The 16109-nt window shown below is 38.8% G+C and overlaps 1 protein-coding gene across 8 annotated transcripts in view; it reads right to left on the reverse strand.

Annotated features, from left to right (window-relative positions):
* abhd18 (abhydrolase domain containing 18) overlaps positions 1–16109 on the reverse strand; it is an 89285-nt gene that overhangs the window by 28744 nt on the left and 44432 nt on the right. For all 8 annotated transcript variants that reach the window (XM_072584161.1, XM_072584162.1, XM_072584160.1 and 5 more), the window contains 3 exons: positions 13610–13635; positions 10565–10703; positions 5336–5425 (listed from right to left, as the gene is read on the reverse strand). In XM_072584161.1, coding sequence (XP_072440262.1) covers positions 5336–5425; positions 10565–10703; positions 13610–13635 — 255 coding nt within the window. The remainder of the gene's footprint in view (positions 1–5335; positions 5426–10564; positions 10704–13609; positions 13636–16109) is intronic.

Consider the following 16109-nt stretch of genomic DNA (forward strand, 5'->3'; position numbering starts at 1 on the left):
AAGTTCATATGTCACATCTAATGCACTTCTTTCACTCATGCATTGGTAATATCTTCATTAAAACACTCAACAGAACTTGCAGGAGGAACAAGAACTCTTGATATTTATTCTCTCATTAAGCCTAGGATACAGAAGAAATTACAGTGCCCACACTGTACTCAAAATCAGCTAAGTCAGTCCTCCTTGTGTAATTCAATTACATGCTAAATATAGCAACTCCAGCCATCAGCTGAGTTTTATGAAGAATATTTCAGTAAGTTATTTTTATTTCTGCAGCATAATTGTAAATATTTCATTTTTTTAGCCATTTACATTTCATGAAAGTTCACACAATTTAGTTGAAATACTATCCATTACAGAGATGGTTTGTTTAGGTTTTAGATTGACTTCCAGTTGCCCTGAAAATCAAACCCCCCCACCATTATCCCTTCATGGTATCACATGAAAGCACCTTTTCCATTCACTGAATTAATTCATCTGTAACAGCTTACTTTTTAAATTTTCTAAAACCCTGTCCTTTAGACTTCAAGTCTTAAACTGCTGTGCATTGCAATTGTACTTCTTTTTCCACATTCTTTTTGCAGCTCGATGACACCTTTTTTCCCCCTCATCATAAATTCTCAAAGTTAACTGGTTATATCAGAAGCATTTGTAAATTAAGTTATTCAGCCAATGACTTAACCTCTGGTCACCTGAAAATGGAATCATTCTAGAACCATATTCAAGCAGGATTCAAATTTGACACAATATTACTTGATTAGGTTTAACTGCATTAGAAAGCAGTCTATATGTGTGTGATACTTCTTGCTTTATAACCGTTTTATTAATTCATTCAAGTAGAATAGATAAAGAAATGCTTACAGACTTCATAATTAGTACTGTTATACTGAGCATTAAAGTATGCATATATGTAAAGAAAAATTGAAAATATTTTATTCAGAGCTTACAAGTTAAACCAAATATATAGAACAATACAGCACAGAACAAAACTTTCAGCCCTATATCTTTATATACACTACTGTATGTTATATGAATCAAAATTTACTTAATGGAAGATACAAAATTAACTTTTAGCAATCACTCTACAAATATAATTTCCTCCCTGAAACCATTTGGGACACGATTTCAAAACATAAAGAATACAAAGATCCAAATACGTGGATAAAAAAACAATCTGAGTATGTACTAAGTACAGCTGAACAACCTAAGGCAATCCATATCCATTGTCTTGCAATGCCATTCTAACAAATTATATAGAATCCTACTGTACCGAAGAGGCCCTTCAGCCCATCAAGTGTGTAACACCAAAAATACATTGCTACTTACACTAGTCCCAAACTAGTGTTATAATACTTCAACTGCTCATCTAAATACTTTTAGAGGTTGAGAGGTTTCCTGCCTCAACTACCCTTCCAGAATCCACACCCTCTGAGTGAAAAATATTTCCTCAAATCCCACCTAAACCTAACTTCCATGTTAAAATTATGCTGCCTTGTTACTGACCCTTCACCCAAGGGAAACAGCTAATTTCTGTTCACCTTGTCCATGCCCCTCATAATTTTATACACCTCTATCAGGCCCCCACTCACCTTCTTTGCGCCAAAGAAAACAACCTGAGCTTATCGAGCCTCTCTTTGTAGCTGAAATGCTCCATCACAGGCAACATCCTGGTGAATCTCCTTTGCATGCTCTCCAGTGCAATCACATCCTTCCTATTGTGTGGTGACCAGAACTGTACACACAACTCTAGCTGTGGCCTAAACAAACTTCTATTCAGCTCCAACATCACATCCCTGCTCGAATAATCTTGTCCCATGACTGATAAAGGAAAGCATCCTGTGCCTTCTTAACTACCCTATTAACCTGTCCTGCCGCCTTCAGGGATCTAGCAGCAAGTGCCCAAAAATCCTCTGAGCTTCCTAATGTTTTGCCATTTTTTGAGTACTCCCTTCTCTTGTTCTTTCTTCCAAAGTGCCATCTCCCCATATTTATCAGGGTTAAATTCCATATGCCACTATTCTGCCCAACTGACTAATCTATTTTGTTAACAACCTGGTCAATCTTTGTTTTACCCTAAACTTATCATACTACCCCCACAATCTCATCTACATGATTACAATTATCACAAACAATAAGGAATCCAGCATTAATGCCTATGGTAGGCCAGTGCACACCAGCCTCCAGTCAAAAACAGCCTTCTACCACCACCCTCCGTCTCTTGTCACAAAGCCAATTTTGGGTCCATCGTGCCAAGTTACCCTGCATCCCATAATTTTTTACTTTCTTTATTAGTTTCCCATGTGGGAACTAGTCAAAGGCCTTGTTGAATCCAATGTAAACCATATGAACTGCCCTACCTTCATCCAAACACTTGGTCACCTCCTCGAAAAATTCCATTAGATTTGTTAGGCATGACTCCCTGACAAAAACATGCTGCCTATCCCTATTCAAACCTTGCCTCTCGAAATGGATATTGATTTTCTCCTTCACTATTTTCAATGGTTGTAAGTACTCATCTTCTGTCAAAATGAAACATTACAAAATATTTTTCAAGTAATGGCACGTGTGTAGAATAAATTATCTAATGCAAGATGGAAGAAACATTTCGTAACTCCAATCTATAAGCCTTTCCTCTCCCCCAGTAATGGGCTACACATGCTTTTTTAGAACGAATCAAAAGTAATGTTTTATGTCCAATGTTGCTATTAACACAGGAAAATTAAAAACAATTTAGAAATTCAGACACTCAAATGACTGTTATTGACTCAATGGCTGCAACCCAAAGGGGATAGCTTCCATCTATCACAAGTTAGTTGAGACCAATTAAACAATTTCACATAGGTTGTGACAACTACAGACCACTATCAATCTGACTGAAGGTTGAAACTAAATTTCAGAGTTGTTTTTAAATCTAATTGTTTTATCAACTTAGAAATTATTGATGTTACCTAATTTTAAGTTTAAAAAGGAACTTGCAAATAAATTATTGGAATTTGCTCAAGTCTCACAAGGTTTAAATATTAAATTTGCATCTGGATAGCACCTTTATTGAAGTAAAAATGTCCCAAACCCTTCATTGGTATCTTGATTTGAGCACACAAAACAATTATTTAGTAACAAACAACTAAAAGCTTGATCAAAGAGATAGATTTTACGGAGCATTTTAAAAAAAGAAATGAAAAGCACAGACATATTAGGGAGAAAACTAGAGTGCTCAGAAATTGGTTGGTTGAAGACACAGCTGCCAAAGGTATGGCAAAGAAAATGGGGGAACACAGTTCTTGATGGTTTATGGCTGGTAAAGATTACAAAGATGGTGGTGAGGGTGGGAGCAGGAGACGAGACTATGGAATGATTTGAACAAAAGAACGGGCAACACCACATTTTAGGATATACGGAGGATCGAGATCGGCCTGTCATTTTCAAGCGAAAAAGGGCTATTTTCTTTTTCACAGAAACGGCGGTGCCAGGTTTAAAAGTGGAGCTTTAACTAATGGCAGGAAGCTTGTTACATTAATATGTAGCATGGAGGCCAGGAAGGAAAGTTGGGCAGTCAGAAATATAGTTAAAAATAAATTGGGAGTAGCAGTGGTTTGGTTTCAAGAGCAGGATGATCTCAGGCAAGACTGAAGATAAGAGAGAACCTGAGTTCAGAGCTGGGTTCTGGTATTTGTTCTGGAGAGTGGGTGTGGGGGAAGGTAAGGGAAAGTTGGGTTTTGAGAAAGGGGATGGAATAAATGCTGCTGACGCAGAACTTATTGGCCTCAATCTAAGTGAAAGATACATCCAAAAGCCCCAAACATGTTAGACATTAAGAGGAAGGGGTAAGTGATCAACGGAAACAGTAATGGGCTACATTCCAGGATTATTTTGGAAATTTCAGTCATAGATGACAAGGCTTGATAGAGCTTAGTGTGGTCTAGCTAAGGTGATTGCTAATCAAATTGTACGCATTTATGCTTATATTTACAAAGACACTGACCATATTACCCAATGGCAGAGTGAAGGTTACTAAGGACAAGAGAATCAAAAATGGAGGGAAGAGACGTGTTAATTAGATTAAGTAGTTAAGTATACCTGCTAATATATCAAAACCTCAAAACAATGAACTGTTGGCAATCTCAAACTGCTGTTGTAAGTGACATCACAGAGAGATTTTTCCAGAGGTTGACACAAAGCAAGTTGGCTCTGAGAAAGTGTCACTGGACCCGAAACGTTGACTCTGATTTCTCTTCACAGATGCTGCCAGACCGACTGAGCTTTCCCAGCAATTTCTGTTTTTGTTTCTAACTTATAGCATCCACAGCTCTTTCAGTTTTTACTAAGGAAGTGGAGTTCGAATTGGAAACGAAACATTGAGCAATTAGGAAGACAGAAAGAGATAATCAGCAATTGAATTTATGGGAAGAGAGAGATTAGGTAACACAGCAAGGTCATGGATTTGGCTGTAAACATGGGTAAGTAAAAACTAAGGGAGGTCAGGCAACAAAGAACTTACAGAACTGCAGCAAACTGTATTAAAGTTGAAATCATTAAGCAAAGGCTAAGTAAGTAAAGCAGTAAGAGTATCCTGGTGAGAAAAGTAGTGAGAAGCATGTATGGGCAATAGAGAAGAACTTAGAACAAGGTGTGGTGTCAAAGGAGAATACAGTGCCAGGGGAACACGGGATAGATGAAAGTGAGGTTCGCAAGCTCAGTTTCTTTGAGGTGGAAATGTCAGCAAGAATGGACTAAGCTTGTAAGAAGCTATGAGTGCTTCATGAATCTCTTCACAGAATGGTTTGAGGGGAATAGAGGAAAGTTGCAGGCTTATCCCAGATGATTAAGCACTTTTCAATTAAGGTATGCAGCATTTAGGATTGATGATTAGCAACATCACAATGAATTGGTATGGGACAGTGAGGTGGAAGCAGCAGAAAATTTAGACTTTAATTCCAAATTTGTTTTATGCTGCAACTTCTATGAAGTGGTGATAATTGTTATAAGTTATTTTAAAACTTTCAAGTTCCTATTTAAATAAAGTTACTTAGCTCAGAGCTTAATGTTTGTAATTTAAACTGGAAAAGTAAGCTCAAAATCATTATCATCATCAAAGGTTGCAATTCTATTTTCAAGAAGAATTTCATAGAGAATCTATAGTATAAATGTAACAAGACAACATTTTACAGAAACAGATAAACTCTGAAAAATTAGTGGGATGTTGTCAGAAAGTTTAGAAAATATTCCATTCAGTTTATACGTACAATACTTATACATCTGAGGACATGCGTAAGTATTGTACATAGCAGCAACAAAGCAGCAAATCACAGAACTGGAACCAACAGTAATTACTCACTGTAGTAAAAACACCCGAGGCTGTAGACCAAGACAGACAAGGTACCAGGGGTATGGGTTTCGGCCAGTTACTTGCAGCCAATGATGCCATCTATAAACAAAATATTTAGTGTCATTGCAATTAGTAGAAAGCAGTTTTCTCCAGAATCCACATATCAATTTTTCTACAAGCTAAGACTTAAACTCGCTTCTTTTACTCAAACGCAATTTGTCCAAAATTCAAATATATTTATATTCCGTGATAGGTACTAACCCAAAAGTGCATAAACATAAAACAATGTATGAGGACGTTCTCTTCAAGAACTAGTTTCCCCTGACAGGCTGGTAAGATGAGTCGATCAGTAGCTAATAGAATTCAATCTAGATGCAGAATAAACAAGACCAAGGAATACATGATGAATGGGAAGACTCTATTAAGCACTGAGGATCAGAGAACCCTTAAGGTAATGGGGCAAGTAGATAAAGTGGTGAAGAAGGAATGTGGGATACTTGCCTTTATTAGCTGAAGCATAGAGTTTAAGAGAAGGGAGGTTATGCTAAAACTGTATAAAATGTTGGTTATGCTACAGTTAGAGTATTGCCTGTAGTTCTGGGATCCACATTACAGGAGGGATGAGATTGCACTGGAGAGCGTGCAGAGATTTGAAGATGTTACCTGAGCTAAGAGTTTTCATTATAAAGACAGACTGGATAGACTGGGGTTGTTTTCCTTGGAGCAGAGGATACTGAGGCGGCTGGGGGGCGGGGGCGGGGGGGGTGGAGGGGTGCATGATTAAGATGTATAAAATTATGAGTGGTAAAGTTAGGTAGGCAGGAAGCAACTATTCCTCTCAACGGAGGGATCAATGATCAGGGAGGATTGATTGAAGGTACAGGGCAGGAGGGAAGAGAGGACATTTTGGTGGGAAGATGAAACTCGCTACCTGGAAGGTTGATAGTTGCAGAAACCATGACAACATTTATGTAGTATTTTGATGTTCACTTGCAATGCTAAGATGTATCAGGCTAAGTGCCAGAAAATGCAATTAGAATAGTCTGGTGCTAGTTTTTGACTAGAGCAAACTTGATAGGCTGAAGAGCTTTTCTCCTGGGATGCAGACCTCTATCGTAGAATCCCTATGTGGAAATAAGCCATTCAGCCCACTGTGTCCACACCAACCTTCCAAAGAGGTGCCCACCCAGACACACCCGTGGTTAAAGATGCCCTCCAATGCATCTCATCCACATCCCGCACCTCTGCCCTCAGACCCCAACCGTAACAAGGACAGAACGCCCCTGGTGCTCACCTTCCACCCTATCAACCTTCGCATAAACCAAATCATCCGCCAACATTTCCGCCACCTCCAAAAAGACCCCACCACCAGGGATATATTTCCCTCCCCACCCCTTTCCGCCTTCCGAAAAGACTGTTCCCTCCGTGACTACCTGATCAGGTCCACGCCCCCCAACAATCCACCCTCCCATCCTGGCACCTTCCCCTGCCACCGCAGGAACTGTAAAACCTGCGCCCACACCTCCTCCCTCACCTCTATCCAAGGCCCTAAAGGAGCCTTCCACATCCAAAGTTTTACTTGCACATCCACTAATATCATTTATTGTATCCGTTGCTCCCGATGCGGTCTCCTCTACATTGGGGAGACTGGACACCTCCTAACAGAGCGCTTTAGGGAACATCTCCAGGACACCTGCACCAATCAACCACACCGCCCCGTGGCCCAACATTTCAACCCCCCCTCCCACTCTGCCGAGGACATGGAGGTCCTGGGCCTCCTTCACCGCCGCTTCCTCACCACCAGACGCCTGGAGGAAGAACGCCTCATCTTCCGCCTCGGAACACTTCAACCCCAGGGCATCAATGTGGACTTCAACAGTTTCCTCATTTCCCCTTCCCCCACCTCACCCTAGTTCCAAACTTCCAGCTCAGCACTGTCCAGACTTGTCCTCCCTGCCTATCTCCTTTTCCACCTATCCAATCCACCCTCTCCTCCCTGACCTTCATCCCCTCCCCCACTCACCCATTGTACTCTATGCTACTTTCTCCCCACCCCCACCCTCCTCTAGCTTATCTCTCCATGCTTCAGGCTCACTGCCTTTATTCCTGATGAAGGGCTTTTGCCCGAAACGTCGATTTTGCTGCTCCTCAGATGCTGCCTGAACTGCTGTGCTCTTCCAGCACCACTAATCCAGAATCTGGCTTCCAGCATCTGCAGTCATTGTTTTTACCACCCTCCTAGCCTGTCCCTGTAATCCTGCATTTCCCAAGTCTAATACACATAGTCTGTGCATCCCTGGATATTACAGACAATTTTGTACAGCAAATCCACCCACACTGCCCATCTTGGGACTGTGGGAGGACCCGAAGGAAACCCCACAGACATGGAGAATGTGCAGACTCCACAATGGCAGTTGCCCAAAGGTGGAATTGAACCTGTCCCCCTAGCACTGAGGGGCCACTTAGCCACCATACCACTCTAATGACACTACAATAGACTAGTTTTTGTTAAAAAACTTGTTTTCAGTAACTGGTCATGTTTCCAATTTGCCTGGAAGACGAAAGTGGAAAAGCAAAAGGGTCAATAAGAAGTTATTTATGATGAGTAGGGGTGGGAGAACAGAAGTAAATTGCGCGTGGTTCTGTTTTAAAGCAGTTGACATTAGCACAAACTGAGAAAGAGAGAAAGCTGCTAGATGCAAGACTCCAGAGATAAAGAATATTAGAACTCTTTGAGGTGGTAACAAACATCTTTAAGTAGAGGGAAGAAATGCATTTAATAAGTTTGGATTTTTAGAAGGCTTTTGACAAGGTACCACACATTAGGCTACTTAAGAGGCCCTGGTGAAGGTAGTATACCAGCATGGATAGGGATTGGCTAACTAATGGAAGACAGAGGGTGGGATAAAAGGGGCATTTTCAGGCTAGAAATCTGCAACTAATGGTATGCTACAAGGATCAGTGATGGGGGCACAATTATTACAATATATATATATTAATGATTTGGATAAGGAAAGTGAAGAGTCAAGTTTGGGGATGACACAAAAATAAGTGGAAGTGTAAGTGATGAGGATGACATAGAGTCTGCAGAGGAATATGGGCAGGTTAAAAGAGTCAGTTAAAAACTTGGCAGAAGGAATATAATGTGGGGAAATATGTGGTTATGCATTTTGACAGAAAGAATACAAAAGCTGAATATTTTTTAAATGCAGAAAGACTGCAGAAAGCTACAAAACATAAGGATTTAGAAGTCCTTGGCTATGAATCGCTAAAAGCTTACATCCAAGTTCACTGGGTAATAGGGAAGGCAAATGGAATGTTGACCTTTATTTCAAAGGGAATGGAATATAAAAGTAGAGACAGTTTGCAAAAAGCACTAATCAGGCCACAGATGGAATCCAGTAAACAATTTTGGTCTCCTTATTTAAGGAAAGATACACCAGCTTCAGAAACAGTCCAAATGCGGCTCATTAGACTGATGTCTGTCTTATGAGGGCAGGTTGTGTAGATTGGGCCTCTACTTGATGGAAATTATTAGAAGACTGAACACGGTAGATGCAGAAAAATTATTTCCCCCCCATGGGAAAGTCCAGGACTACAGGGCATTATCTCATAAGGGAATCATATATTTAAGACAGATGATAAAAAATTTCCTCTCCAAGGTAGCGAATCTGTGAAATTCTCTACCACAGAAGGCTGTTGAAGCTGGGTCATTGAAGTCTACTGAAAGCTGAGATAAACAGATTATTAATTAGTAAAGGAATCAGGGGTTATATGGAAAAGGCATAGAAGTGGAATTGATAACTAACTAGTGCAGCAGACTCAATGAGCTGAATGGCCTATTTCTGCTTCTATGTTTTGTAGCGTTGGAACCAGAATTCAGACTCAAGGAATTCACATTCAAGTCATTCATGTTGTTTTGGGGTTGAGCTGGGAGTTGATAACCATGCAACGGTTGAAGGAAGTCTGAAAGGACAACTATACAAGAGCAAAGAACGATGCAATCTCAACCCTTGCTTGAATTTTTGAAACAGTACTCAGATCAAATAGTTAATTTTCCAATTAATGAGTTATTAAGGTATAAGTCAAAAGGGTGTAAAAGGAAAGCTGAGTTAAGAAGTTCAGCTTAGAGAATAAATAAGTGTTCATTCTACTTTTAATATATTCCACTACTTAAAGTAGAATATAATTAATAATATTTGTTCATTGACTTCTGTTTAGATGTGTGTCTTGTGGCTTAATTTATTTGGTAAAATTTGGGTTTTTAGATTTCCAGATAAAAATGTTTCTAGTGTCTCCCAAGATCTTTAGCTCCGAGTAATGCATAACTAGTCAAATATCTTATAATAGTAAATCCTCTTGTATCCATTGCATCATTCCCATTTTTCTGGCCTGCTCATGTTAATGTTGTTCCTATTTGATAAATCAATCAGGTTTTCTGCTCCACTACTATGCCCATCCAAGTCTACACATTTCTGTACACTGATGTCTAGTCTTTAACTACCCATCTCTTCTTCCGCCTTTATTCCATTCTCTCCTCATCCAGCAATCCCCATCACTGCATCCACTCTGCAGGTCCCCAATCTTCTCTTCAGTTTGATGCAAAAGTTTAAATCCTTCATGTTTGTAATTTAAAAATACAAACATTTTTGCAACATGCACGACAATATTCAAGATTTTTCTTACATCAAGTTAAAATACTACTTTTCATACTTCTACAAAATTCCACCAACTAAGCTACTTCAAGGAGATCTAGACTATGTGTTAATGATGTTAACTGCATACTAATTTTCAAAACGTAGGAAAGAAGTGGGGTACATTGGCCTAATGGTAAAGTTGAAAGGCCAGATGAAGCTAAGCCAAGTGAGCAGAAAGTCCAGCATTAAAGCCCAGGAGGAATTACCTATGGGAAAATGGAACCAAAAGAGAATGGCAAAATACAAGGGCCTGGGAATCAAAATAGAATTGCTGAATCTGACAGCTAAAGTATAAGTCAAGAATAGAGAGGCCAGGTATGGAAGGGTCAGGTAAACATTGACAGTAGTAGGGATTCGCATCTAACAACTAAATGACCAACAACTAAATGACAATCATTCATCCCAAATGATAGTTAAAGAAATACAAAACTCGAAAATGAAAATTACTTCGCACAGTCCATTTGCAGTACTTTCAACGTTTATTTCCTTCAGATAGACATGTTCTCATCTTTATATAGCTTTATGAAATGGTGAAACTTACATGACCTCCCATTGATATCCCGGTCATTCCTAGAGGTCCATAACCCCCTCTCTCCAACCAATGAAGAATTGCCGCAGACTCCAGGACTAGAGCTCCTCCCATTACAAACAAATCAGACACATTCCTTAAACTTGACCTCCTGTCCACAGAAAATAAGATGGAACAATCGAAAACTGGATCTATTTAATTGCAGCTTTAAGACTTTTTGCTACAAACCATCTTGTTATTATCAATATAAAGATCAATAGAAATCTCTGAAAAAGTTTCCATTTCCTGAAGATACAAACATATGATGCTTTATGGTTCACAGATTTTCTTCTATACCTCAAGAGGCCATTCTTGAGGCACGAACATAGACAGTGATCTAGACTAACTGACTATAACACAGGCCAATATTGAAGCGTTCAGCCTCTTCCTATGCGATATCATGGGCCATAGAATGGTGGACAATGTCAGCGAGCTGGCTCACTTTCCATTCCGATTTTAGATATATGGAAGCAACTGCACCACTTCTGTTGTCATGAAAACTACTACTCTATGGCCAATATAGAGATCCTGAACTCAGATCTTTCCCAATATCCGAAATAAAATTTACATAATTGCTGAAATGAAGGATTAAAGTCACAATTTCTTTCTCTTACATTAGATTTCATAAAGGATTAACTCTGTTCATTTTGTTAATCTGTTCAGTTCACTTACCTCAACATTGATCCAGATATAAACAGGCAACTCAATTTATCTGAATCTTCACAATTTGTAATGTTCTGCAGAGATGAGAATTGGAAACTGTGCTACCTAGAATAGTCAAACAGATCCCCAACACAAAATGCTAACAGTACTGATTATATCCAATTAGAAATTCCAGAGATCCCTGGTCACATTCACCTGATGGAGGAATAGCGCTCTGAAAGCTTGTGATTTTAAATAAACCTGTTGGACTATAACCTGATGTCGAGTGACTTCTGACTTTGTTCACCCCAGTCCAACACTGGTACCTCCACATCATGGCTAGCAATAATTAAAAAAGTTCATCCATACAATGCCACTTCTTTGGTTTACTGCGAGTTTATGCTAATGTTCTGACCTGCTGAAAGACAGGGGATTAAGTCCTAAATTTGCTAATCAAGCTCAAAAATTGAGGCATCAAGCTTGAAGAACAAAACTTCCTGCTCAGTACAAAAGTTGTTTCTTGTTTTTCTCCAATTGTACTTATTGAAAGAGACCGCAATCTGGAGAGATTCATGACAAAATAAAACACAGGAACTGATTAAGAATTTCAACTATCCAATGTTTTAAAAATTAGGCTTAAATTGAGAACAGAACAGTTTGGGGGTAAAACTAATTATCGCACAATAAGACAAGGGTTGTGAACTGATAGAAATCTCCCAGCCCAAGCATATACAGATGCAGATTCAATAAAAGAAGTAAAGAGAAAGTAGTATATCTTAGCATAACATGCTATGATAAAGGCTTACTATAAGTTATCATTTAGAATTTTGGATTTTAAAGTTGAGGCAACTTTTGATATGAGCAGCAAAAGTCAGAAAGTCATATTTGAGTTCAAATATTATTTCCAAGAAAGCAGGTAACTTAAGCTAAATGAGTAAATAAACTATCTGGCAAGTTAATTGATGTGATATTTGCAAATAGAGCTTTGTGACACACAAATGGGAAGAGTAAGGACCACAGTTAGGTTTCAGTCGAGAATAACAGTTTACTTGTGGCAGAGCAGATTTTCACAGCTGAAACACAGTTTTAACCTAGTTTTAGTATTTAAGCAGACAAGGATTTCCTTACATTTCAGTTAGGACAAGTCAGTGAAGTAACCAGTGTCATTGTATTTCAGAGAAAAACAATAATATAGATTAGATTAGATTAGATTCCCTACAGTGTGGAAATAGGCTCTTTGGCCCAACCAGTCTATACCAACCCTCCGAAGAGTAGCCCACTCAGACCCATTTCCCTCTGACTAATGTACCTAACACCATGGGTAATTTAGCAAGGCCAATTCACCTGACCTGCACATCTTTGGACTGTGGGAGGAAACCCATGCAGACACAGGGAGAATGTGCAAACTCCATACAGATCCTGGTGCTGTAAGGCAGCAGTGCTAACCATTGAGCCATCGTGCCGCCCAATATAGAATTCACAATATAGAATCACATCTGTTCAGGTGTAGAAAGTCACCAATAGCAAATGCTTGTAACTTCAAGAGGTAAGAAAGAAATTGAAGGATTAAGATAGGAGTGACTGTGTCGGATATTGCTGGGAAAAGGTTGAATCTTTATTATTGCTATTTAGGTTATGATCTTTCTAAATTGTCACACACAAAAAAAATCTTGTTGTCCTTTTCATAATAGAATTGTGCTCTTTGTTTCCAAGAACATTGGCAGCCTTGCATCAACATGTTCAGCGAGCGCACACCACAGTAACCAAACTGCAAAAGAAAACTGATGATCTATAACAACAAGCAGAGAGAGCTGAAGAAACTCAGTAGCTCTGGCTCTCCATATCTTTGGAGAGACAAGAGTTAACATTTCACTTTTATTATTTTGATCCATCAAATCAGATTTCACTCCAAGATCTGAAAGTCTTCTGTATCACCATCTGCTAGGATCATAATAATAATATCCAATTTTATCTCCTAAAACGTAATGTTTAGGAAAAGTGAAATTGTGAATCAGGAGGCGTTTCTCAAAATCAAAGAAATTAGTTGTCTTGCAGGTCCTTGACATTGACACAAATAGGAGTGATGGGTCACCTTGGGGAAATCCTAAGCACATTAAAATACTGTAATTCAATTTCTCAGAAGTAATCCAAAGGAGTTAAAGAATTGAAACATTAAATGCCTAAATACCAAAGAATGAAGATTCTCATTTAGAATTATGTCCATATGCAAACAATCTAGCACTTCAGCAATAAGGATGATCAAAATTTGAGCATGGTTAGGGAAAAGCATAGTTGTGCAATTTCCTGGGAGGAGAGAGAGGGATTAAACACAAGCAGATACAGGAGTACTGGATCACTAATTACTAAAATACTTACATTTGATCTTTAGGCTTTCTGTAGCCATGTACAATTATTGTCAAGGAAAGTAGTTCATTCAATTATATATAAGAGATAATGGATTTAAATACATTTTAAAAGACAATAAGCAGACAAAAAGTATATCAATAACTCAGATCAGAAGACTCAAATATAATCTGTCTAATTTGCTGACAATAAGATTAGACGGGTAAATTGTGAGGTGGACTCAGGCTACAGAGGGATAACCAGGTTGGATGAATGAGTAACAAAGAACATAGTAGATGGAATACGATGTGGAGAAGTTTGAAGCTATCGACTTTGGTGGAATTTTTTTTAAAAAAGCTTTTCGAATGACGAGAGATGGACTCATAGGGACGTTGTTCTCATACGTGGACCACAAAATTAACATTTGGAGCAGCAAAATAATTCGGAAGAAAAACAGCATATCAGATTAAGGATGGATTGAGGTCTAAAGGGGCAATTTTAAAAATGTCTGACAGCAATTATACAAGATAATGATGAGGCTACACATGTAGCAAACAGAAACAGGAACAGGTAATTCAGCCATTTGAGTCTGTTCCACCATTCAACGAGATCATGGCTGATCCGTGGCCTAACTTCATAAAGCTGCTTTTGGACCAAATCCATTAACGTCTTTATTTAACAAAAGTTTATCTCAAATTTAAAATTAACTATCGATCTGGCATTACATGCTGTTGGTGGAAAACAGTTCCAAACCTCTACTACCTTGTGTGTGTGGAGGTGTTTCCTAACATCTCTCCTTGACAGTCTGGCCCTAATTCTCAGACTATGCCCCTGAGTTTTAGAATCCCAAAAAGTGGAAATAGTTTATTTTTTATCTATCCTGATTTTTTTCTGTTAATTTCTTGAAGACTTCAATTATATCACACCTTAATCTCCTAAATAGTTGAGAAAACAGGCCTAATTTATATAATCTCTCCTCATAACTCGAATCACAGAGATGTACTTCCTCCAGCAGCTCATTCTATACATGCACCACCCTCTGCATGAAAATGTTGCCCCTTAGATCCCTTTTATATTTTTCCTCTCTCACCCTAAACCCGTGCCCTCTGGTTCTGGACTTCCCCATCCCAGGGAAAAGACTTTGTCTATTTATCCTGTCCATGCCCCTCATGATTTTATAAAACTCTATAAGGTCACCTCTTAACTTCCGACACTCAAGGGAAAACAGCCTATTCAGTCTCTCCCTATCACTCAAATCTTCCAACCCTGGCAACATCCTTGTAAATCTTTTCTGAACCCTCCCAAGTTTCACAACATCCTTCCGATAGGGAGGAGACTAGAATTGCATGCAATATTCCAAAAGTGGCCGAACCAATGTCTTATACAGCAACATGACCTCCCACTCCTATACTCAATGCTCCGACCAATAAATGAAAGCATACCAAACTATCCTATCTACCTGTAAACTCTACTTTCAAGGAACTATGGATCTGCACACCAAGATCTTTGTTCAGTAACACTCCCATGGACATTACCATTAAGTGTATAGTGGAGGAGTCCAGAACCAGGGGTCGGAATTTACAGATCAGGGGTAAACCTTTTAGGACAGAAATGAGGAGAAATTTCTTCACCTAGAGAATGGGGAGCTGATGGAATTCACTACCACAAAGTTGTTGAGGCAAAATCATTATATTGTTTTATGTTTTCAAGAGGGAGTTAGATGAAGCTGCTGTTGCTAAGGGGATAAAGGGATATAAGGGAAGCCAGGATTAGAGTATTGAGATTGATGATCAACCATGATAATATTGAATTGCAGAGCAGGCTCAAGGTGTTGAATGGCCTACTCCTGCTTCTATTGTCTATGTTTCTACATTAAACATGCTTCACTATTTTTCAGTTGTTTTACCCATTAGCAGATTTTCCCAGTATATTGTGCACAGCCGCTGTCTTATCTCATTAAAGTTAGCCATATCAAAATCTAAAATTCTAATAGCTGGTTCATGCTTTTCAATTTCAAAGGCTACATTGAGCTCAATCACGTTATAATCACTACTTGATAAATGTTCACAAACAATTCGGTTACTAATTAAATCTGGCTCATTATTAAACCCAATATTGTTTGTTTCTTCACTGCATCCAGGAAAAAATGCTATAGGAAACTATCCCAGACGCACTCCAGAAATTCAGTACCTTTCTGTGCTGACTGACTCTCCCAATCTTGGTTAAAGTTAAAATCCCCACCCTTCATAATTCTGTCTTTGCTATACTCTTGCCTATTTCTATATTTATACTATCTAGCACTCCAGAGCTGCTACCAGGGGTCTATACACAACACCTTGGACATGTGCATACTTAAAGCTGCAGAGTACATCAATTCATATCAAATCTGCTACAAGCAGCAAGATCATTAATATCAAAACAGATAATTTAACCAGCTGAATTATTTTTTTTTAATGAAGTACTCAGACTTAACGGAAGCAAGGAAGAAATTGGCAAAAGGTTCAAAGCCTAGCCAATGGAAAACATTTCTCCT

Source organism: Chiloscyllium punctatum, chromosome 14 (assembly GCF_047496795.1).
Source record: "Chiloscyllium punctatum isolate Juve2018m chromosome 14, sChiPun1.3, whole genome shotgun sequence".
NCBI classification, from domain to species: Eukaryota; Metazoa; Chordata; class Chondrichthyes; order Orectolobiformes; family Hemiscylliidae; genus Chiloscyllium; species Chiloscyllium punctatum.